The 26,167-nt window shown below is 35.9% G+C and overlaps 1 protein-coding gene across 2 annotated transcripts in view; it reads right to left on the bottom strand.

Moving 5' to 3' along the window:
* MICU1 (mitochondrial calcium uptake 1) overlaps nt 1-26,167 on the bottom strand; it is a 271,908-nt gene that overhangs the window by 125,152 nt on the left and 120,589 nt on the right. The window contains exon 6 of one of the 2 annotated variants that reach the window (XM_069071075.1): nt 10,851-10,965. In XM_069071075.1, coding sequence (XP_068927176.1) covers nt 10,851-10,965 — 115 coding nt within the window. The remainder of the gene's footprint in view (nt 1-10,850; nt 10,966-26,167) is intronic. The other variant, XM_069071076.1, reaches the window with a different exon arrangement.

Here is a 26,167-nt window from a genome sequence, read left to right as displayed (position 1 = left end):
TTAGCCTAGGGGCAGGGAAGATCTTTAAAATGTACATTCGCATTACAGGTGCTGAGTATCTGAGCCCGGATTCGATCCCCAGGTCATCCCAACACTGGGGCCGGTGCTGTTACTTGCTGTGCCACCTGGCTGCCCCTAACAAGCATTTCTAAAGCATCTACTTAAGTATCAGGTAGTGCCTGATGCTAAGGATACCAAGAGAACAAATATCAAGACAGTCCCAGCTGTGCAGGACCTAACCTTACGGAGCAACATGCAACCAGATAATAAGTGTGAAGTGCAGTATCCAAGAAAAGAAATAGGAAGTCCCTCCACTGGGAGTTTAGATGGAAGCTAACATTGGTGGAGATCAGGAAAGGCCAGGAAAGTAGGGAGCACCTGAACTGAACAATGGATAGAGAAAGGGATTTTAAAGCATAGAGATGAGGAGAGTACATGTGAGACATGGAGGGTCCTTCCATGGAGGGAGATGGGATGGGGAATGATTAACGGGACAGTTTAGTTAAAATACAGTATGTGCATGGATAGTGATGTGAAATCAGGTTCAAGTCAGATTACAAAGGGATTTCAAACAGAGGAGGTTTGTATTTTACTTTAATGGCAAAAGGGAACTACTGAAGCAAGTAAGTAAACTGATTAGGTCAGAACTATCAATTTAGCAGCTTTGTGGAGCATGAATTGGAGAGAGGAGTAGCAGGAGGCAGAGAAACGTGTCAGAAGCTACTCGCACAGTCCAGTTGGAAAGAGTAAACTACATCCTTGAGTACTAAAAGAACTGGCCAATGTGATTAAGGAGCTAGTCAGTGATCTCTGAAAGACTACAGAGAATGAGACGGGTATCACAGGAGAAAGAAGGCAAATGGCTCAATTTTGAATAAAGATAAAAGACTCAAGTATAAGTCAGTGTGTTGGACTTCACATGTCTGGCTCTAGTATGCATCGTTAAAAGGATACTTAGTTTACATCAAGAAAAGGGTTGATTGAAGGTAATAATGCATAATAAGCATGGCTTCATAAAGAACAAGTCATGCAAGACCAACCTTTCTTTTAAAACAAATGGAGGTCTTATATTGGTACACCAGGGGAATCCTACAGAAAGAACGTTTACCTAGATTTTAACAAGGTATTTGACAAAGTCTTCATCTTTTTTTTTTGAAAAAGATGGAGAGTTATGGTCTAAGCAAAACAGCACTTAACATGAATTAAGGACTGTAGGATAATCTTTGGGTCAGGATAGTTATTAATAGTTTAAATTTGACTTGGAAGAGAATCTTTAGTGCAGTGCCCTGAGGACTGGTGTTCAGTCTTATGTGGCATAACAGTTTTACCTATGATTTGAGTAAAGGCAAAGATGGCACATTTATCAAATTTGCAGGTGATACAAAAACAGCTAGAAGGGCAACACAGTGAATCTCAAAGTCAGGATCCAAAGAAAATTTGGACAGGCCACAACTGGGCTAGAATGACGAAGATAAAATTTAACAGGGGCAAATGCAAAGTCTTAAATCTGAATTCAATAAAAATAGGCTCACAGAATCACACAATCTCAGAATTAAAAGGGACCTCAGAGGCGATCTAGCCTAATCTGTATCTAAATAAGAATCCCTTCTACAACACAGCCAACAAATGATAGGCAATGTTGCACAGTGGAATGGGACTTGAAGGCAAAAGATCTGAATTCAAATCATGGCTCCGCTATATAACTTATATATACATATATATAAGTATAACTTTGGATAGGTTGCTTAACCTGTCTAGGTCCTGGTTCTTCTGAGAAGGGTGGATTAGAAGATCTTAAAGTCCATTCTTTCCCCAAATCTACGATCCTAGAGTCATGAAGCATTTGTTTGAAGGTAAAGGCAAAGAGAAGATCAAAATTTGTGGGAAACAAGATGTCACCTCTTGAGGTAACCTCTTCCATTTCACCTTCTATCCACTGCTCCTAGTTCTGTCCTCTAGGGCTAAATGGAATAACATTAATCCATCTTCTCTGACATTTCTTCAAATACTCAGAGATAGCTATTAGGACCTTTTACACACTTTTCTTCTCTAGACTAAAGTCTATTCTCAATTCCTTCAGCCAAATCTCATATAGCCTGTCACCATTTTGGTCTAAGTCATGTGGACATTAACTAGATGATCAATTTAATTCCTAAAATGGCAGTGCTCAGAAGTGAACATACTACTCCATACATCCTGACCAGAGGAGAGGAAAGTTTGACCACCATCTCCCTAACTGTGAAACTCTTTCCTTAAAACTCTCTAAGACTGCATTTAATTTTTCCTTTCAATTTCCTTTTTTATTCGGAATTTGGCAACTATTACTAAACATGAACATTACAATATACAAGGAAAAGGAAAAAGAGACTCATACATTAAACTATGAACTTCGGGTAGATACAGTTTCTTAAAGTATATTAAATTTAACATGATTATAACATGTATAATGTTTGCATCACCCACAAAACTTACTTTTGTTTGCTTCTGTGTATTTTTAATTTCACAGATGCTCTTTCTTTTATTTTTCATCACAATCACTACCTAGTGACTCTCCTCTATAACATCCTCTCCCTCAAAGAGAAGCCCTACTTTGTAATAAATAAGTATAGCCAACCAAAACAAATTCATTCATTAGTTATGTCTGAAAATAAATGGTTCATTCAGCATCTCTAGTCTATCATCTCTTTTCCAAGAGTTGGAAAGCAATCACATTTTGCTTTCAAGGCTTCCTATGATTGTTGTCTCAAATTGTGTTTGTAGCCCACTAAAACTCCACATCTTTTTTCAGATGAATGACTATGTAGCCATGCCTCTGCCATCTGTTACCTATGAAGCTGATTTTTTTGAACCGAGGTATATGACTTTACATTTAGTCTTCTTGGACCCATTTCAAACTCTTTTAAGATCCTAACTCTGTAATCTATTATGATAACTATGCCTTCTAGTTTTGTGTCACCTATAAATTTTATAAGCGTGGCTTCTGTCCCTTCATCCAAATCAAAATGTTAAGGACCAAGCTTAGGACTAAGTTGCTTAACCTGAGCTACTCCATTGAAGACCTCCTTCCATAGTGAACTGAACGATTAAATGACTAATCTTTGGGTCTGGCCATTCCACCCATTCTGAATTCACCTAACTGTACTGCTCTCTAGCCCACATAACTCTATCTTTCCCAAAAAATAGCATAAGGAACTTTGCCCAGTCCTATGTAAACAATACCCATACCATTTCTCTAATTCACCTGCCTGAAGATACTATCAGACAAGAAGCAGGATTTGCTTGGTATGGCTTGTTCTGGATGATGCCATGGTAGCTTTTGGGGATCATGACTGTTCTGGATGTTCACTAGCCACTGCTTTAACAAATATATTCTACGGCAGAGGGTCAAACACATGACTCACAGGCTGTATGCTGCCCACAGCACTCCTTAGAGCAATCCAAACCAGATGAAAGTGTAACTAGGAAATGTTTAACAAAATAATTAAAAATCCAATAAAACTGATAATATAACATATATTAAAACCAAGTTAAAATGTGGACTTCAGGATTCTTATGTATGGATTAGTGGCCCCCATTTTTATTTGATTTTGTGTAATAGTAATGAAATTTGAAGATCCCTTTGTATTGCTAAACTGACAGGTACTTAGCACCTAGTTTCAAATTAAGCCTCTGTTAAAGAAACAGAAGGTACAAGTCCCTGTTGCTGACGTAACAGGAAGGGGTGAACAGGGAGAAGCAATACTGTATATAAGGAAAAACCCCAGCTGGGAAAGTCAGAACTTCTTGGGATGAGCACCTGAAGGCTGGGCTGCTGCTGCTGGACTGGAACTCCTGTGGAGAAAGTGATTTTGAGGATGGGAGAAAGTTATTTTGATTTTGAGAACAGGAGAAAGTGATAGTGATTTTGATTTTGAGAATGAAGCTGCTGAAGACTTCTGAGGGCCAGACAGAGCTGCTGAGGCTGCTGAGGATTTCCAAGGGCCATCTGGATGCGCCAGCTCAAGACTGCCTCAAGACAGAGGAAACATGGCTGTGGTGTCGGTATTCTGTACAAATGTTGTTGTGGCTTTGTTAATGTGTATGAATGTTGCTGTGGCTTTGTTAAGCCTCGGCTTCCCAGGCACAGAGACTGTGAAGGATTTGAGATGGACTGAACACTGTGAGCTCCAATGTGGAGTAGGAACTGCATGGAGAGCTGGACAAAGAGCTGGGAGCTGTCTACCTTTGAACTCAGGTGGCAGTTGGTTAGATTCGGGTGGGAGCTGGGACCATGGAAGAGGAGCCACGGAAGCTAAAAGACTGCCCCAAGTAAAGATGAAAAGACCGCTCTGTAGGAACTAAGTAGTGACTGAAATTGTAATTTACTAGTGACCTAGGGGTAGATGGCTTGTGTATTTCCCACTACCCCTAAGAGGGTATTGAGTAGTGACTGATGATTGAGTAGTGACTTATTTGTAACCTAGTGTGCCCCATGGGTAGAGGACTTTGACCTTTTGTGCTTTATGATTAAATGACTGAGTTACTAAGTGATTGACTAAATGATTATACTTTGTTCAAAACTATGTGACGACTTTGGTGAAAACTATGTGGCTATTTTAGTGATAAGTTGTTGAGTTGTGACATGGTGAATGCTGTATTTTGATTTTCTATGGTAAGTTGTAACATTGTGAATGCTGTACCTTGATTTTCTGTGAATGTTTTGCTATGACTTGTTATTGAATATATAGAGTTCACTATATTGTGTAATCAGAATCTTGAAAAGCTGTTCACAGCAGCAATCCTTGGGAAAGTTGCTCGTTTTTGGCTTTACAGTTTGACATCACTGTTTCTGGAATTTTACTGAAATATTTTTCTCTTAATAGAATTTTCTTGTTAAATTGTTCTTAATTTAATAATTTCTCCCCTTTCCCTCTGCCAACTTCAGAACTATTCCAAAACCCTTATTGCTTGAGGATAAAATTCTTTCTATAAAAAATAAAAATTTCTTGATCTTATAGCATAAGAGATATATGAGAGCTAAACACTAAACTGATTTCTAGCTTCCTCTAAATAAAAATTTTAGTCTGGCTGATGATGCAAAGACTTAAATTCTTTAAATCAGGGAACAGCTGCACCATCCAAAAGGGATATGGTGTTCTCTAAGTCATCTGACTGGAACTGCATTTAATACTATCTGCGAATTCTCGATGTACTTAAAAGCATTCTAAACAGGCTATATTTTCCACAATAATTACAACCACAGACTGTGCCAGAGTAAGAAGTTATTGGTAAATAAAACCCAATGACAGACTTAATTTTCTACTATACCTTACTTATAATAAGCAATAGAGTATCTCTGTAACTCAAAATAAACAGCTTGCACACACTGCAGCAGTACAAAAAATTACCATTAATTTTCTGTCTTTCCCTTTACATTCCAGTTTAGTGCTCATGGAAAGGTAGTATATGGTCAATACCTAAACAAGTCATAGCAAGGTTTTCTTTACTTCTTATGGAACCTGAACCCCTTATGGAAAAAGTGATAATTAGAGCTTTTTCTAACAATTTTCCTAATAATTAGAGCTATCTTATAGGGGAATGGGCTGCCCTGAAAGGAAGCAAGCTGTCTTTTACTGGCACTGCCAAGAGAAGGTTGGATGCCCACTCTGGGGGTCTACTGCAGGAGGGGTTTGTGCTCAGGCAAGGGTTTCCTAGGTAGCCTCTGATGTCCCTCCCAACTTTGATTCTGTGATTTGGAAGGACCTCAGATATGCTGTTACAAACTTTCTAATGATAGCCTTATAAATGTTTTATTAAAAAACTCATTAGCCCTAAATAATAATTGCATTACTCTGACCAAACTTAACAATGGAAGCCACAAATACTTTGATTTCAACTAAGTGCTATAAAATCTCTTGATAACAAAAATGCTATGGTCAGGAGACCAGAACAAATTCTCCCTTCTAGTACTGATTAGTAAGAGAGGTACCAGAGTCATAATTAGGAGAAATAGACCTGATCCTGGCTCTGATATTTACTAACTATACAACCAGAGGCAATAATAATAATAATAACAATAACAATAATTTTGACTAGGCCTATGATAATAACTTTAAAACCCTGGGAACATGGCTGTAAATAAAATTGTATTTTTTTCTGGTCTCAATTTTTCTGTGGTTACTTTACTAAGAACACTAATAAAATGTAAGGAAGAAACAGGATAATATGGATTAGACACTTTAATAGTAATAATTAAACACTCCATCTAGATTTAATTTCACATTACTAGTCTATAAGCTTAGAAATTTAGTTGGTTTATATATGAATAAAATAATAAATAAGACAAATTTCATAAACTGTTAAAGACTTAGATCCAGGGGTGGCTAGGTGGCACAGTGAATAGAGTACCAGCCCTGGAGTCAGGAAGACCTGAGTTCAAATCTGGCTTCAGACACTTAACATTTACTAGCCATGTGACCTTGGGCAAGTCTCTTAACCCCAATTTCCCTGCCCTTCCCCCTCCCCCAAAAAGACTTCAGTCCAAACTCCAGATGATATTATGAATTGAACAAATTTAACTTTATCCAGAGCCTCTAATTGTTAGCACTTTTTGTATATGAATGATCTCCACCTGTATCTGATTAATAAGCAAACCTTTTCTTTCACAAAGCTTACCATTAGCAAGATTCTTTGTTTTAGTTTAATATTAGCTGGTGCTGAGATTTGTCAAGGTTTGAAATTAAACTGCTTATGCTATATATCTCCTTTTCATTCATTCATATTCATTCATTCATTTAATTTATTATTTTTGTTCAGACCTATGATTTTATCAGTGTAAGGAATTCCTGATGTGGCAACTCCTTCAGACTTCTTTGTAACTTAAAAGTCTTAGAGAGTTGCCTCAGACAACTATCACCTCTCTCTTCCATTCTCACTCACACGATGCTGGAGTTAGAGAAAGTCATGCCACTATCCTAATTGGGTCCAATATAAATTTATATTCACCTAAGCTCAACTTAGATGGTCTTACTTGCAGCAAGGCAACTGTTTTATTTCTAATTGCTTCTTTATCACATTCCCTATATCAGTTGTTGGAATCTCTTCTCAAGTTTCCCACACCATCCCTTCCACAGCCTCTTGGTTTATTAATGAAAAAATAAAGTCCATTTTCCATAAGTTCCTGCTCTCTCATGCTCTTTAGCTAAAAACTGCTTAGTAGTAGTCTCCATTTCCTTTTCCTTTACTTCCGTGTCAAATGAAGAGGTAGTCCTTCCCACCAAAGACAATTCTTCTACAGGCATCCTTGATTCCATCTCTGACATATCACCCCCACAATTATCCTTCTATTTTCCTGATCTTCACTCTTTGCCTAACTACTAGTTCTTTCTTTGCTGCCTTCAAACATGTCTATATCTTACTTATCCTTAAAAAAACCCTCCCCAGAGAAAGCTGTCTACATTTGTCGCCTCTATTTTCTTTCCTGTCACTCCTTAATCCTTTATAATCTAGCATCTGACATTATCACTAAGCTGAAACACTACTCTCTTCGCTCACAGGTGTAACTCTCATCTTTATGCAGATGAGTGGAAAGAATACTTGATATGGAGTCAGAGGATGCAAATTTGAATCCCATCTCTGCCACATACTACCTATATGTGAACTTAGGTAACTCAATCTCTCCACGTCTCAGTCCCTCACCAATAAAATAAGAGCGTTGGACCGGACTGCCTGAGGCCCCTTTCAGCTCTATATCTGTGATTTTATATATTTAGTTCTTGTCATTCCCTGAGCACCAGCCCCACATCACCAACTGCCTTTTTGGCATTTAGACTGGTATGTCCTAGAAACACCTTAAATTCAGCACAACTCGAGACAGAACTCATTACCTTTTCCTCTAAACCCACATTGAAATTCCTTATTCCTGATGAGGGCCCCAATATCTTCTGTCACTCAGATACAAAATTTTTGCATCATTCTCCACTCCTTGCTTTCTCTCACCCCATAAACCCAGTCAGGTGCCAAGTATTATTAATTCTATTTCTACAATATTTTGGAGATATTCTCACAGGAATATTCTTCTCTTCTCTCACAACTCAGGCTTTTGTCACCTCTCAGCTGGACAACAGTAATATTCTACTAATTGGTCTCCCTGCTCTTCCAATCATCTTCTATATGGTTCCACTTGTGAGAGCTTGAGGTCACCAGAGTTGACAATGATAAGATCATCTTTAACTGGCATGCATGGCATGTTCAGTAGAATGAGAAGGTCAGAATCCAAATCACAACGAGCTGAGAAATGAGTGAAAGAGGAAGTGAAGGCAACAAGCAGAGACTATTATTTATGAATGTTAAGGGTCCTTAGAAAAACTATTAATATTTAATGAGCTCTTCATTTTCCCTCAGATGAGCTGGGATATGGTTGCTCTCTTGGGCAGTTTTCTGATTCATATCTGACATTTACAGTCCCAACTGCTGAAGGAAAAATACACCTGAACTAGACTGAAAATTCTAGTTGCCACTGCTCTTTTAACTCCTACTGTAAAAATCTACATGCCAGTCTTCCAGAATCTATATGAATCACAGAGGTAAGGTGTCAACAATAGGATCTATGAAGAAGGAAGAAAAGAGAACAGAACAAAGAGGTTCCTGAGTTAACATCATGAATTGTGCTTGGATGGAAGGAAATGGTTCCACTGAAAAGGACACATTCTCCATCTTTTACGGGCGCCATCTGTAGACTAAAGGCATCAACACCTGTCAGGGACTTTGCATAATATGACATAAATTGCTGAAAATTTAGGTTGGTTTAATTTGCTCTGGATTAGATATAAGGAAATTGGTCTTATATTCTACTTACGATGCATGGTACAGTGCTTTGTGGATAGCAGGAATCCTGAAAATGTTGACTGTGTAGAGAATGTTCTCACTGTCATTTTATTCTTATGTTTTAAAGTACATGCATTTGAAACCACTAAGCTAATGAATTTGAACAGTCAGACAATGTGAAGATAACAGGGGTTGTTTGGATGTAGAAGGGCCTAGGCACCTGAGGGATAAAGAACCAGTGATTTCAAGGCTTTTTAGAGATCATTTAGTCATTCTCTTTCATTCATTAAAAAAGTGACACCCATGGGGCGGCCAGATGGCGCAGTGAATAAGAGCACCGGCCCCACAGTCGGGAGACCTGGGATCAGTTCCGGACTCAGATACTTAACACCTACACAAAAAATAACTGGCCGTGTAACCTTGAGCAAGTTACTTAACCCTGATTGCTTAAAAAAAAAAAAAAGTGACACCCTGAGGAGTGAAGTGATTTACCCATAGTCATATTTTGAGGTAGTTGCTGGAAAGCATGGACTAAAGACCAGGTTTCCTGATTTTCTACTGCCATGTTGCTTCCCTGTTGGGGGATTTTATTATCAATATGAAATGCACATGAAAATGATATGTACAATACATAAACTAGATTTTCCCATGATCACAATTCTGGCACTTAAAATAGGACTAATTATAGATCTTTTCAAATATATGAAACACTCTATTCCTATGGTATGTACAAAATGACACATTTTAAGACCTCAAATATGCTTTCTTTTTAACTGCCTTGTTTCACAACTTCACCCTGGTCCAACGCAATATTTCCACTACTGTTGGAGCAGTTCCGGTGAGTTCATTCAGGCACTGAGCACATGACTATAATGTAGCATAAGCTCCTTAAAGATGGGAAATACGATTTCTAATTTTTTTTATTGTCTGTTATCATAGTACCTTGCATGTAACAGGCTCTCAAAAATATTTGTTGATGGTGGGTGTAGTGTGTGGGTAGAAGGGTGGCTGGACAGAGGAAGTAACAGAGGTTTGTCACGAACTATTAAACATATTGGGAAACGTTACTTTTAAACATTTGGGTTGAATTTTAAATGAACTCTCCTCCTGCTTAGAGAGATTGTAATATATTGTGTTAATTAAAGAAACAGGATAAAGCTAATAACATTCACTTTGTTTCCCTTTTTATACCTTAAAACCCTTCATTCTGTGAGATGTAATTTCTACACACAGGAAAGCCCACAGTAACACACAGACTAATAAGTTAAAAAAATTACAAACCAGTATTTCCCTGGGTCAAATTTTGAGTTAAAAGAGCTGAAAATAGGCCTTCATGATGCACCATGGGATGTGTACCATGTTAAACCATGGAGTTACTTTTCTGCTTTTTGAAAGTAGAATTGGGTTTTACTGAAATGGCCATGATGGGAATGGAGACTACAGACAGAAATATAAAACATGTACAGTTAACACACAAAGCTGTAGTCCACTGCTATTATCTTAACTTCCAGGGACTCTTTGCTGGATGTTTTGTTTTTCATTTTAACCTCAATTCTGTATCCTCCTTTTTTTCTTGCTGCGATGTAGATCTATGTAGTAGTAAAGAACTCCAAAACAGAAAAGGAAAAACAATAAACTTTTAAATCTTGTGTGCTTGGCTGAATAACTTATTTAGAACCAAATAGTGGAACAACATTGACAGAGTGCTAGACTTAGAATCAGGAAGACTTGAGTTCAAATCCAGCCTTAGATACTTATTAGCTGTGTGATCCTAGGCAACTCATTTAACTTCTCTCTGCCTCAGTTTCCTAAACTGTAAAATGGGTATAATATCAGCAACCTAACTTACAGGTTGTTGTGAGGACCAAGTGATATAACGTATGTAAAAAAAGTGCTCAGCACAGTGCCTGGCACAGAATAGGAGCTGCATATTTATTCCTTTGCTCTTAATTAATTAATGTAGTTACTCTTTCTCCCTCCCTTTCCTTCTTCTGCCTATACCTCCAAAAGATAATTTTTAAAATCAAGAAAACAATTATACTTACTAGAAAGGACAGTTGTAAGGAAGATGTAGTCAGAAAAGGAGATGAGTCCACACTCTCCAAGCGTGTAAAATATACTGCCTTCATCTGCAAACTTCTCTCGCTCCTGAGATATCTTCTAGAAATGTTCCACCCCCCCAAAGAAAGAAGATAATAAATTAGTCAATGAACAATGAGAAAGGAGCCATTATTACACAGTGGCTTCAAGCTACTTCTCATAAGCACATTCTTGAAGGCCATTCTAAATCAATGGATCCTTTACAGCCTTCAAGAATACAGAAATTACAAGGCACTTTTGAGTATCAAATTAGACATAACGTGGAACTGACAAATTGAAAACAATCCCAACGTGTCAGCAGTTCTGACAAACACATTGACTAAAGCAAGGATTTATTAAGTGTGTTTTGCTTCTAAAAGGAATTTACCCTCTTCCTATAGAGGTTATGAAGGCAATAAAACAAAAAGACATTAAAAAGATCTTTTTCAATCTCCCATCTCAAGTACCTTGCTGCTCTGTTATTCACAGAAGCCCAGAAAATTAATTCCCAATATACTTAGTTATAAAGGTTTTTATCTTATGTTCCAAATGGACATTCATTTTGTAACACAGCAAAATACATTATCCAAGGGAGAATTTTAAATAAAGTGTGTTTGCTAAGTTTGGGGCTTTCTTTTTATTAATATTTAGCTTTACCATGATGAGTTCCTTTGATTGATGTCATTCTGTGAAGGACTCTCTAAAAATTTAGCTTTTACCCAAGAAAAATTGATGTTCTGGCTGACCAAGGAGTAGCCCTTTGGGCTTTCCTCATTACCACATTCCTCTGGATCACTAAACTAGATTTCTATTTATCTACTTTGTAATTCTACTCCTGAGCCAAGTCAGAGGCCACCTGACTACATCCTGAAATACTGAAAAGGATCCATCAGGGTTAGACTGGGTACTGACTTTCATTTGTGTTGGAAAAAAATGTAGCTATGCAATAAATGGGGATATCAAAATAATATAGAACAAAGAAACTAAGTGCTATTAAAGTCACATTAAGTCATGCAAGCACATATAAGCAGAGCACAATACAAGCATCAACTTGGGAAGAATATCAGGAAACCAAACCAACAAACACCATCAGGCCAAACAGCCAGCTGCACAACTGACCCATGGGTTACCTCGGTCTAGTTGGGATTCCATCATATATATGAGATAAAGGAAAGAAAAGTGGTTAACCAATCAAATGAAAGTAACTGCAGGAAGCATCAGTGTGTCAGTGTGAATGGTTACCCTTCCAGAAGAGAAGGATGATGTGGAGAACCCTCCAAAGAGCAGGTATACAAGGTCAATGACAGCAGAGGAGCACTTTGGCTTTAGTGGCGGCATCCCTTGGGGACGAATTCTCTCTCATTTCATTTGTACCTATGTCTAAAGAGTATTTCTTTTAACTAACAGAAAGAAGGATGAAAAACTGTCTAAATTTCCACTTTAAGTGAGCTAAGATTCTATTCCATACTGGCTCCTCTACAAAAATATTAAACAGAAGTTTGGGAGAAATGGGAGAATTGAAAGAAGTCTGAAGTGGAAAGGTTTTTTGCTGGGAAATTTAGGCTTGCATCCATCAAAATATGAATGAATAAAGCTCTCAAATTATTTAGTATATTGCAAGAGGACATTTATTTGGGGACAGATAAATAGGAGGAAAACAAAGCATACTACAATTTCATTTGTGTGCCCTGAAGAAACTGTGTACACGCTGCTAAATAATGTACAAGAATTAAACTAGTTTATACAGTTATCCATATACATATATGCATAAATAAATTTTGCTGTTGTTTAGTTATACCTGATCCTTCATGGCCTCATTTGAGGTTTTCTTGGCAGAGATACTGGCAGAGTTTGCCATTTCCTTCTATAGCTCATTTTGTTTTTGGTTTTTTTTTTTTGGAGGGGGGAAGGCAAGGCTTGTCCAAGGTCACACAGTTATTAAGTGTGTCGAGTGTCTGAGGCTGGATATGAACTCAAATCTTCCTGACTCCAGACCAATGTTCTATTTACTGTGCCACCTAGCTTCCCCATACAGTTCATTTTACAGATGAGAAAACTGAGGCAAACAGGGTTAAGTGACTTGCCCAGGGTCACAAAGCTAAGTGTCTCAGGTCAGATTTGAATTTAGGAAGATTCATCTTCCTGACTCCAGCCAGGCCTGGCATTCTATCCACTGTACCACTTAGCTGCCCATACATAAACATATATAATGTATTCTACAAACAAGAGCACAGTTTCTAAAAGAATATTACCAGCTCTATTTCTTCCCACTCCCCCTTAAAAAAAATAAACAGATACAGAAATTAGTGGATTTACCCAAGGTCAAAGGTCAAAGGAAAATGGGATGGAATTAAGGTAGGGAAACCACAACTTTTGTTTCCTAGACTAATAATCAACTGGTTCATCTCACCTCTCAGAAGATAAAGTATAAATGATATTTTGATAAATGCCATGACAATAAAAATTTCTGTTTAATAAAATGGTATCTAAGTCTCTCTCCTTTGGAACAGCTTTAACAAGGGAATTTTAACTTGACATAATGAAAAGAAAAATTAATAACTGCTAGCAAAGTGTCAGACAATGACAGCATGCTGATTTCTATCATGTGTCAGAGCTATATTGTACAAACTCTTGATCTTTACCCTCACTGTCCTACTGTCAGTTATTTTCAAAGTTAAAAAAAAAACACTTAACATAATCAAATGTTTTAAATCTGTCAACTACTTTATCTTTTAAAATAAATTTAACAGAAAATGAATTCAATCTGAAAATAATTTTGCTGTTTCAACTTCTGGGTAACTGATGATAGTAGAGGCACATATCCAGCATTTTTTTCAATTGTTATTCCCACTTAGTAAAAATCAACAAGTTCCATTTTTTGTTACATTTGCTAACTTATAGACAACATCTTTGCATTTTGTTTATGAGAGGCACTGTAAAATGAAAAGTTGTAGGCAACTAATTCTATCCTGTTCTGCAATTTCTCTATTCCATGATATGTATTTTAAATGATATATAAAGCCACAATCTTTCTCACATAAGTTGTTAAACTACTTCTTTTTGGGGCAGGAAGAATTTTATGGGAGTACTTTATGTTTTAGCTTGGAAATTAATTGCAATAAATATCACCTAAACTGTACCTGTTGTTTTGCATCAATTACTCTGATAGTAAGCAAAATACATTTGCTGGCTAGTAAATACAAAGCATTTTATAATGCATCTATCACCCCCAAGAAAAAATCCCTGATAAATACCTAAAAAGATAAAAATAATTCTTGGAATTCATCATAGATAGTAATGGCACAAACATAAATTCTGTTGTAAAAATCATTCTCTGAGACTGCTCAAAGCTAAAGTATGTATTCCTAGTCTAACAGATCTACTAGAATGGGGAAGAGAAGAAAGGAAAAAAAAAGAGTAAAAATCCTATTCTTGCTTACTGGAGAAAAAAAAACCCAACAACCCAGTTTTCAGATTATTTTGTGTCATAGGGCTGCTTCTTGGTCAGACTTCTGAAATCAATAAGATGAATCTGTCATAGATTACTTCCTCAAAACAGTACAGAGTAATTGTAACTTTGAGTTTGATCATGGATAAAATGGAATTTAAGAAACTAAGAAAGATTAAATTGGGCATCTGGGAAGTTGAGAAAGGTATATTTGGATATTTTTTTTTCAACTTCAAAGCTTCTTAGTGGTTCAAAACACAAAGTATGAATGTGTGTGTGTGATAAATCTAAAATAACACATACTACCTCAGAGAGTACAAGAACATTTTATAATTTGTAATTTCTTAAAATCCTATTAAGTCTGTGGAGCATAAAATCAAGAGCAAATTTTCCCTTCATTAAAAATCCATTTTTCGGGGTGGCTAGGTGATGCAGTGAGTAAAGCACCAGCCTCGGAGTAAGGAGGATCTGAGTTCGGTTCCAGCCTCAGACACTTAACACCCACATACACACACAAAAAACTAGCTGTGTAACCTTGGGCAAGTTACTTAACCCCAATTGCCCTCCAAAAGGCAAAAACAAAATCCATTTTTCTTTATCTGTAAAGTTTTCTTGGCTTCTAACCAAGATGTCACTAACACTTAATCCACCCTATATCTCCTGGTAGTTTTGACATATACTTCTTCAGTTTTCAAGGTGAGGGAAGTACAGAACAAAAATGACAAAAAAAAAGAAATTACAGAAAGAGTAGTGAAGGATTGAGTTCATGGGAAAATATTTTTTTCTCTGAGTGTCCTGAGGGAAAAAATAGCTAAATAGTAGACACTGTCCCTTTTTCTGTTCTATGGGAGATCTGGTTTGATGTACACCTCTGGAGAGAGTTCCAGGCAAGCTTCAACAACAGCTTCAAAACTCAGTGGACTAAAAATGATGTGCATTTTCCTTGACTGCTCAGAGGTAGCCACTTTTATGAAAAATTATTTAAGTTCACAGCAAATTTAAGAAATAATTTATAAACCCATTCTAAGGGATCTTTTATTTCAAGAGCCTGCTAATACTTAACAAGGAGACAGCTAGGTGACTGTATCATGGTAGGTGGGCTGCTAGTCCTATAACCCAAAGAGATTAGAGAAAGAAGATATGTACAAAATATTTACAGCAGCTCTTTTTGTGATAATAAATAACTGGACACTAAGAGGATATCTCTTAATTGGGGAGTGGTTGAACAATATGTGGCATATGCATGTCATGGAATACTACTGTACTCTAAGAAACAAGCAGACAGTTTCAAAGAGACATGGAAAAGACTTGTATGGACTAACATAGAGTGGTCAGCAAGAAGAAAAGAATTCACACAATAGCTTCAAAATGTTACAAAAATGAACAGTTGTGAAAGACTAAGAGCTTTAATTAACTAAATGATCAACTATGATTCCAGAGGGCTGATAAAGAAGGATGCTACCCATATCATGACAAAAACATGATGGATTAACATGCAGAATAATAAATGCATTTTTGGAAATGTCCAATGTGAGAATTTGTTTTGCTTAACTGTGCTTAATAATTGAAAAATTAAAATAATAAAATTAAAACATTAAAAAAAAGAAAATGAGTGTTACTCTTATGCTGCTAACTGCAGACATGAACTAGCCATGGATCTCACTTGTTTTAAAGATTAAAACATTCTTTAGAAAGAATTCCACTCTATGAAATGCAAAACTCTGGCCCCAACTCAAAGTAAACAATAACTAAAATTTCCCAAAAGGATCTAGCTAGTGATCTGAACTGCTTTATACTATACAGCATCACTTTCTCTTGGGTTAAATATCAAATAAATAGCAAAATCTACAAGAGTACTCCCATGCTGTAGATGGCTCTAAGAGTTACACTGTTCATACTAAGATGCTGCTAATAAATTCTATCAGTAATGTGCACTTCCATTTGTTTTTCTAGGACTGATGATAGATTTCTACTGATTCAATTATTTATTTCTGCTTGGCCTCCCTATGACCAATATTATACATTTACAAGGATAAGGATATCATTAGTGGTTATTACTTGCTAATATGTTTTTGGTTCCACAATTCCTATCCTTCAAATAACTTAACTAACCTACCTTAACTTCAAATAACTTAACTAACCTACCTTAACTTCAAATAACCTTAATTAACCATAAAAAACACTTAGAATATAAAATCATTCTTTCCTTCTGGGATCTTTTGAGGAAGATAAGTCAGAATATTTACACTTTTAAAACAGACATCAACCAAGAAATAAACTTTTTAACTCTTCTAATTCAAGTTTTAAATAAAACAATTTTCTCACTACCCAGAATTACAGGCTTGAGAAGTAGCATTTTTAGATTGTTTGCAAAACAATACTTATCATTAAAAGATGAGAGTATATCAAGAACCATAGATTTAAAGGTAGCAGGAACATTAGAAGGCATAGGATCATAGATCCCAAGTTGTAAAGGAACATCGAGGTCTCAGGATCACAGAGTTCAAGTTGGAAGCGACCTGCAGTACTCTCCTGCCCAACCTTCCCATGTTAAAGATGAAGAAATGAAGCCTAGAGAGGGGTCAATGCCTAGCCCAGAGTCCACAGGCACTAAGTGACACAGTGGGCCCTCTGATTTCCAATCCAGTCATCTTTCTGTGATGTACCATGCTCAGAGCCTGCTGTTTCATAAAGCAAAACTGAAGGATATGAGTTCACAAACTAATTTAGGCTATCTTTCTTTGTAGTTTCACACTGTGGGAAACATTCCACACTGACATTTATTCCTCATTATTTATATGCATTTTACAGTCTGTCTAAATCCCTTAAGTGCTAGTGAATTTGTACTTCAAAAACAAAAATCGACTAATGAAGAGTATTTAATTTTCCTATTTAGGAAAGGAATTTTGACACATTATTTCAAAATGACAATATTTCCATATGGAGAGAAGGAAAACATAATTCATTAAATGTATCCTTACAATTTATGATCATATTTCAGTGATCATATGGTACACAAATATATGTTAAAGACTCCAAAAGTTAAAAACCCTAAGCAATTATACACCATTTCCAAACTACAAAATGCTTCAGAGGAGGGGAAAAGAGAAGGGAGGATAAATATTTATATGGCATCTACTATGTGCCAGGCCCTATGTTAAGTATTTTACAAATATTATCTTATTTGAACCTCACAACAACTCTGAGTTAGATATTTTTATTATATCCATTTTACAGATGAGGAAACTGAGGCAGACAGAATTTAAGAGACATGCCTAGGGTCACAAAACTAGTAGGTATATAAGGTCAGATTTGAATTTAGGTCTTCCTGACACAGGTCCAGTCTACTGTACCAATTAGCTACTTCTAACAAAAAAAAATGGATTGTTCTCCCCAGAAACTGTAACAAGATTGTTTTAGATGCAAGGTCAAAAAAAAAAGTTTAATTGTGGTATATTCCTAATTAATGGAGTTTTGAGATGCCTTATTTCTCTCACTCTAACACAAATTCTCAGTCTGGACAGAATACAAGGGTAATGCTCATCATACCATAAACTTCACTCTCACCGAAAGCAATTTTCTTTCTAGTCATAATTCTGACCATTTTTTGGCGTTGCAGAATACTACTAAAAAAGCTAGGATTAAGTACTCATCTTTCCTTTGATAAATGACTACACATCGAATACTCTAGACCATTCAAAACACAATGTTTAAATAGAGGCAGTAGCTTTGATGGTTAGAAAAATATATACAAATACAATTTACTGATAATAACACTGATGTCCAAAGAAAACACTTCTTTTTATAATTATGATCTATTTCTACCATATAGTACTGTCATGAGGTATTGTCAGATACATAAGAGGAAATCTCTTTAGTTTATTATTTTGTCACAATGTTTTCCTTGTCAACGTCCTTAACTGCAGTTTTGGGAAATAAATACACATATTTTCATCCATGCCCATCTAATGTACAAAGTGAAATTTGGAAGCTATAGGGTTTTGTTTGTTTGTTTGTTTTGTTTCATTTCTTAAGTCCTGGCTGGTGAGAAGCTGAAAATGCTTTGCCAGAATATGGCTTTAGCATCTTAATGTAATCTTTTCACTGACAACAGTCCCTGAGGCGGGATCAACATTAAGTGTCCAGTTTTGAAACACAATTCAGTGTAATAATTCCCTCTCTTACCATTTAGAGAAGCATAATTCTAAAAACAACTAAAAATCTTCATTTAAATTCCTACGTAATTCATACTGAAGCACAGCCATCACTTCTGGAATCCTCCTTCCTCAGATGAAGAGTTTAATACAACAGCCATGTATCAATACAATCACCACTTGCTGTGTCAGGACTTATAATACTCTAAAGTCTTTATAGATCTTAAAATGTATCTCACATTTACATGATATATAATGCTAAATTAACTTGAAATCTCTGTATTAGGTGGGATTGAATCTTCTTCAAGCTAAAGAGACAACAAAAATGTACGTTGTTAGATAGAAGTGTTTCCTACTGTTCCTCCAGTGATTCTCCCCCCAACCCCTACCTCCACCCCCAACTCTAAGCCCTCTGGTTTTTCCTTCTAACTGCATCAAGCAAGTTTCCCTTGTAATTGAAGGGCAAGGCTCGAGCCAATGATGTGGTTCCATATAACTCTTAATGGATCACAGTGTGTAATGCTGTATAAGCATTTTTGATATAGTTCTCACTTACAAAATAGTCTTGTAAATGCCTTTTGGCAGTCATCACAGGCCCCCAGAAGTATGTCAATGGGTAATCTGCAATTGTTGCAGTTTTTAATGAATTGAATTTGGAACCAAAACCTACATCAAACTAAAGAGAAATAAATATGCATCAGCAAGAATTGTTCTCATTAAATCTCCAGAACAGATAGCCACAAGTCTCTCTATACAACTCACCCTCTAACATTTCAGACACTGACAAAACTGGCAAAGTGAAGAAGTGACTACATTAAAATACAATGAGCTGAATTAGACAGACCTCATAGGGAAGTAAAAGAAACACAGGGTGTGGGGCCAGGGCACCTGTTTCTGAATGCTGGTTCTGCTACCACCACCTTTTAACTTTTAAGAAGCCCCTTGCTCTCTTTATGCCTCAGTTTCCCCTTCTGTCAAACAATGAAGAGGAACAAGATGATCTCTAAGGTACTCTTCTGCCTCTACCTCCTGTGATTCGATCAAACGAATGCTGGTTGTATGTCACTTTCACAAAGGTTGATTTGGATGAACAAAAAACTCACCTAAATATTTTTGCTAAAATAGTGAGGGCAATTACTCTGGGACCCATTCTTTTCATGCCACATTGCATTGTGAACTAATGTTTGTGATAAAAAGACTAAACACTCAGAGATTAGTATTAAAATGCTTTATGGTTATATATCAACAACGACAAAACCCAATGAACTTAGTTAACCTCACATTTGGAAGCAAAAAATTTTAAATAATCCTGCTGCCTACTGGTTTTAATATTTGGAAAAACCCAGGAATTTTAAACCTCCCTTTGGAGCACCTTACAATTAAGCTGCTTCTAGAATTGAAAAGGCAAATGAAAGTAGGGGCTAAAGCCATGAATGGTTTAGTAGCAGTGGTACCCAGAGACTGGAAACACATTTATGGACATTCCTCCCAGCAACACAATAAATATCCATCACCACTTGTAATAAGCTGCATCTGAAACACAAGATCAGCATTCTATACCATAAATGGAAAAGAAACTCCCCTCCTCCCCCAACAATTCTCTACTTTCCACAGGCAGTAGGGATTGGGCATGCAAAGGAGGAGTCCCTGCAATAAAAGCAAGCAAGGAAAGCCTAATCTGGGGACAGCCTAGAAAATAACTGCTCCATGTAAGAACCTATGGCAGTCCAAAAGATGCAGATGTGTTACCAAGATTTACACTCATTGAAGGTAACACAAGAAAACTCTTCCCCTACTTCCTTTTACAAAGAAAAAATTTTTTAAAAATAATTTTCAAGTTTTAGGACTCTTAAGCAATTCACAAGAGATCCTTGAGAATGCAGTAATACTTAGCTTGAATTTTAAGATGATTAAAGGGACACATGTCATAGGTGACTATAACATGATTCGAAATAAACTGGTAGAACCTCTGGTAAAGAATGATTCTCTCATTCCTACTGATTAAAATTTAAATAAAAAAGACATCTTCACTGCTACCCAGGGCTCTAGATTAGAGAAACAGCATTTTTTGGCTGTGTGTAAATAAATTTTTATGGTTAAAAGAACCAAGTGCACAACTAATTTAGGCTGTCTTCTTTTGTAGAGTTCAACTATAGGAAAATTTCAGTATTGCTATCTATTTCAATTTACTTGCATGCACTCTTAGCTCTAAGACCCACAAATTCACTTTAAATTTGAATTTGTATTTCAAAGAAGACTAATGAGAAGCATTTAATGTTCTTCTTATGAAAGAGAGCAATTTTGACTTATCACTTCAAAGTGACAGTTTTTTCACCTAAAGGAAGAGATCAAATTTTGCATATTTATCCATCCAATTAATATTCATATTTCAGTACACAACCAATGTCTAAATATAGGACTCCCTTCTAGGGTGTCCAACATGCAGCCAAAGGGCCAAATATGATCTTCCTGAGATTTTTAAACAAATTTTCTGTACCTAATCAATGAAGTACGATCAGCAGGGCCTGCTCACCTGCCTGCTGCTATTGCTGTGTAACTGATTGCTACAAGGTAGCATACTAATAGGTTTGGATAATAGGTAATTATAACTAAAACTGAATGTAATTAATTATAAAATTAAATTCATGCAGTCAGGACACACATGAATTTCTGATTGGCTCATTATTTGAAAAATTATGCTTCAAGGGAAACAGTGACCAATTCTTTTTTTTTCCTTTTTTTTTGGAGGGGGAAGGTAAAGCATCGGGGTTAAGTGACTTGCCCAAGGTCACATGTCTGAGGCTGGATTTGAACTCAGGTCCTCCTGACTCCAGAGCCATTGCTCTATTCACTGTGCCACTTAGCCCCCTTGCCCAATTCTTGGTAAAGGTTTAAGATTTTGTGGATATTCAGAACCTAGAATATAATAGCTATAAAGAGAAAGCACATAACTATCTAATGCAAACTTAGCTCATATGCTTGTTTAAAATTGTACTAATAAAACACAGTATCTTTCCTAAATTAGAAGTTATGGCTTCTCATTTGATTTGTTTTCCTTTAGATGAAGGGCTACCATAATGACTTGAAAATAAGAATCTCTAGCGTTAAAAAATTGTGATAACACTATTGTCACAGAGTTTGAATGAATTTCCATCTCCGTGAGTTCCAAATTTTAGGGCCCAACAAATATAATACTGTTTGAAGATGAGATGTTTTATCAGTCCATTTTACTATTTAAGGATGATTGTATCAAGTTACATCTTAGAGCTCTGCCTGCCTCTACTCTGTGTTACTCATTCATCTGAATAAAGCCAGTTGAGTAAGGGGCTCCTATTAATAGAAGTTAGCTCTGATCTCACAACATGGCAAAACATGCCACAATTTTTATTCCGTTACACTAATGGCCTACATAACAGATTAAGAACTCTTTACATAGAACCATAAAATTATTATATGTAATTGTTTGGGTTTTTATGATCCAGCTTCTCTATGTGATTTCTATTTTCTTGAATCCAGCATTTGGGGACACAATATACAAAGTAATAAATAGGAACAAAAGACAAATTACACCCTACGTGTTTGTACCTTCAAAGTGCTGCCAGAGAGACTGACCCTCTTGAAATGTATTTTTCTGTGGCTGTAGCCTTCTAAACAGCAAAAGTTTCTATCATGCTCTTTTTTTCACAGCTTTCTCCATCTGCTCACTGGCTTTTCCTACTTACAGGTTCCAAACAATTCATATGGCTTAAAGCAGCTAAGCAATGGCTTCCCTCAGTTTTACTAAATGGACACTTAAAAACAAACAAAAAACCCACAGATTTTTTTTCCCCCGTGAGGTGGTCATTGATGGATTCAAACCAACAAACACGTAAGTGCCCACAACATGTAAGAAACTGTACTGGGTAACAGGGACATGGAAATGAAAAGTAACTTAGCCCTAGTCCTTAAGATCACAATCTAGTGAATTAAAAAAAATTTTTTTAATCATAATACCAGTTAGTTTGATTCTCCTTTTCAGAGTACTATTGTCCTGCTGCCTAAGGCATCCTTTGGCTAGAATTAAAAGACTGCCAATTGCCTACAGGAACTACCTAAAGAAACTGCCTATTTCTTCCGAAATATTAATGAATACCACACAGACATTTTTCTTTGCACAAAACTTCCTTCCTAGATATGTTTAAAGTCTCCTTTTCAATTGTGTTGGCTACTATATTCTCAAGGACTCACTTAATGTTCTAATTGTCTTTATTCAAGATAAAACATCAATTAAAGTGACATGAATTTAACCATTCTAAAGGGAGCAGGGGAAGGAAATTAGCATGCACTCTTCCTTTTACGCCCAAAGCATTACTACTTCTCTGGAGCACAAACTAATGGAAAGAACATGCTGATGAGTCAGTACCTGCCAGAAATCCTGATCAGGGGGAAGAAAGGTTAGAAAAAGGAAAGGAAAAAAATCGGGAATGTTTGATTACATAAAAAAAGAAAACCAAAAAATTAAAAATCAAGAAACAAACTATATACACAAACACATGTATAAATACAGATCACAACACATTACAACACTTAAGAATCTGGGACAGGAAAAGAACACACAATATTTTTGATATTACCTTGGAGGCCCAGTGAAAAGAAAAGGAAATTCCTAATTCCCCTCCACAGGAAACTTAAGGTTTTGGTTAATACTTCCCCAGGAGAATGTTTAGGAGGATCCTTGGGGACAGAGTTTTCAGTTCTGAACTGAAGCTGAGGAACAGGAGGCTCTCCACCATGTAAAGGAGGCAAAGGATATAAGGATACTTACCATGAGATATTTTTTTTTTAAAGCACTGTATATTAAGTACTGACTAGAGATCCTAGGAAAACCTTTAAATAAAAATGAAATGTCTAAAATTTCATTAGGTGTTCAAGAAAAGTTTGGTTTTAAAAATAAACTCTAATTAATGGAGAAACTAGAGAATCGGTGACAGTTTACTTCGATCATTGCTGTGCATTTGTAATGAGGAGTTGGTTAAAAACCCTTCTTATAAATCCTAAATAATTGGCATGCTAATGATTAAAATTAATTATCGTATTTATTCCCATGGGTGCTTATATTTAACAAAGTAGGTAAAGTGATTGTTAAAAAGGAAGAGAAAATAAATTAAACTTAACTTCATTTGTAATATGAAAGATATAAACTGCCTATTTTCTTCCTTACCAAGTAAAAGCAAAATCCAAATTTTTGGTTAGACTTGAGGTTTTCTACTTTAAAAGCACTGGTTTCCATAAAAAAGAAGTCCCAATCTGGTCTGGAGAATATCAAATGATGGTTTTGGACTACCTTGGTTATGAGGATAAAAGGAAACACACCAATGTAGTCTACATTCCAATTTCTAAATGCAGTAACTAAACTGAAAACTGATATTTTGATGATTTTCTTCTCTTAAAATGAAACTGCTGGACATGTTATGGCAAATACAAATTTCTAATTGTATTCTAGTAAAGCAGATAAAATTGATTTTGATAAGATTAAATATAATTAAATCTCACTGAAAGAAAGTAAAATCTTGAGTCATATGAACAAGGGAATTACATTTTTGAAGTAGTTGAAAAAATAATTTCCTGTAAATAAATTATGTGAGCCAACAGCTTGGAGGTTAAACATCTTATTGACAGTCAGATAATGTCAAGTATTCTTCAGCTAGTGAGAGCAGTTTTTCATTTAAACTTAGGAATGTATTGACTATAAATATAAATTGTACAAAGAAAAAACATGGGAAAATTCATCTCACAAAGAAAATGGGTGTGTGATTGTTGAAGGCATGTGGGAACTTATAGCTTATAAGTTTAAAATAGTTTCTCTTTTTTCCTTTAATCCAGTGATAAATTCCTTAAAGCAAGGATTTTGCTACTGAACAAGGACAAGAAAATATAAGTGATAGTGCATAGTGCAAATTAAACAATTTATGGGACTTAACAGGACAAATGAAAACACGGATCATGAACACAAATAAAATATATAGAACTTACTGTGCCCTGGTGAGTAAGAATGGAGAGGGAATGTTCTGTTACTCATTTATATCAATGGAAAATCTAGCAAAATTTTACATGTACTAAAGAAGCACAGAGTAGACTGGACTTGGAGTCAGGAATATCCATGTTCAAAACAAGGTACTGACAGTACTAGCAGTGACTATGGGCAAGTCACACCACCTCTCTGAGACTTAGGTAACTCAGCCTATAAAATCATTAGATGGGTTATAATCTTGGAGCAAAAGGCTATGCTGATGAAACCACAACAATGATCAGGCATTTAAGCTGTGTCAATTTTCAGTGCTTAAGAATTAGGTTCAACTAGATGACCCTTTATGTTCCTTTCAAGCTCTCAAATTACATTAAGTCAAATACTTGGAAGCAAAGTGATGGTGATGTGGCCAAGTACCATTGCAGTTCTACACAGAACATCACAGTGTGGTACTTGTTTCAACAGGACTGAGTCAGTCCTTAGAGAATATGGATCTCATTTCTGACTTAAATTTAAGGCAAAACTGACATGTTTAGAAATGCCTAAAAATATACCCATGGGAGCTATCATTCTTATTTTGTTAACATCCTTACTTTGTATTTGACATGCCCACCCTGGTTGTACCACAGCCCAACATCAAAAAGGAGAGCCCACTCTTCTGATCACTGATACCTCTTTCAATATAGGTAATATCTTTAATGTTATTCCATAAAATTACTTTATCTGTGACATGGAACAAATAACTAGGCTTCCCAAAGGGGAGGGAGAGCCTCAAATTCTCTCTAAAGAGAAATATTTTTGCCCCTCATTTAGTCACTTGGCTTTCTTCTATACTGATAGGTGTGAGAATTTGGGGCTTTTATTGAATACAAGTCCATGACTTACTTCGAAATTTATGTCAATATATTTTTACTAAAATTTCAACCAGCATACAATTACTGACATATGTACATTTTATCTGTTCAACATTTCTATTTTAAACATAGGTTATTTTCCTATTTCCTTCTCTGTTTGAGTATCTTCTGGAGTATAAATATTGTAATCAGTATCATCTTCAATCTGAACATTGACTCTTTAACTTGAATATAAAAGTTGTTCTGTTTTATTTGACATGAAATTATCCTCTTTTCAGGAACACTATTGGGAATGATGCAGAGTATGAAAAGAACAAAAAAAATCTAAATTCTCAGCACCCTGTGACTCACATATAAAATATAATCAAGACACTAAGAAATCATATCTAGAGCCCCAAACTCTGAGAACATTATCTATTTAACCCAATCCTTTCATTTTACAAATGAATAATAAATTTACAAATAAATCATAATAAATGAAGCCTAGAGAATGATGCCCAAGGTCACAAAGCAAGTTATAGCACTGTTGGAGCAAGCATCCAAATCTTCTGTCTTCTAATCCTGAGATTTTAAATAATGAAAAACCTAGATCCAGTGATAATGTCTTTCAGAGACATCTAAGGTAGGGAAAGTAGGAAAGTTGAAAATACTTCTATCCTTTAAAAAATGAATAGAGGTTAAGGTAATGGGTGACTTATTCTGATTTAAGGAACACATTTTTTACTTTATGTATTATTCTTAAAAGAGATTAAAATATTACACCAAATGAATGGAAGTCAGCATTTCTTTGCTAAGACTATGTTTGAAAATTTGAAAAAAA

Source organism: Petaurus breviceps, unplaced genomic scaffold (assembly GCF_028583685.1).
Source record: "Petaurus breviceps papuanus isolate PSGF00001 unplaced genomic scaffold, PetGlider_PUasm1.0 90825, whole genome shotgun sequence".
Taxonomy (NCBI): domain Eukaryota; kingdom Metazoa; phylum Chordata; class Mammalia; order Diprotodontia; family Petauridae; genus Petaurus; species Petaurus breviceps.
This window is presented reverse-complemented; position numbering and strand designations above follow the sequence as displayed.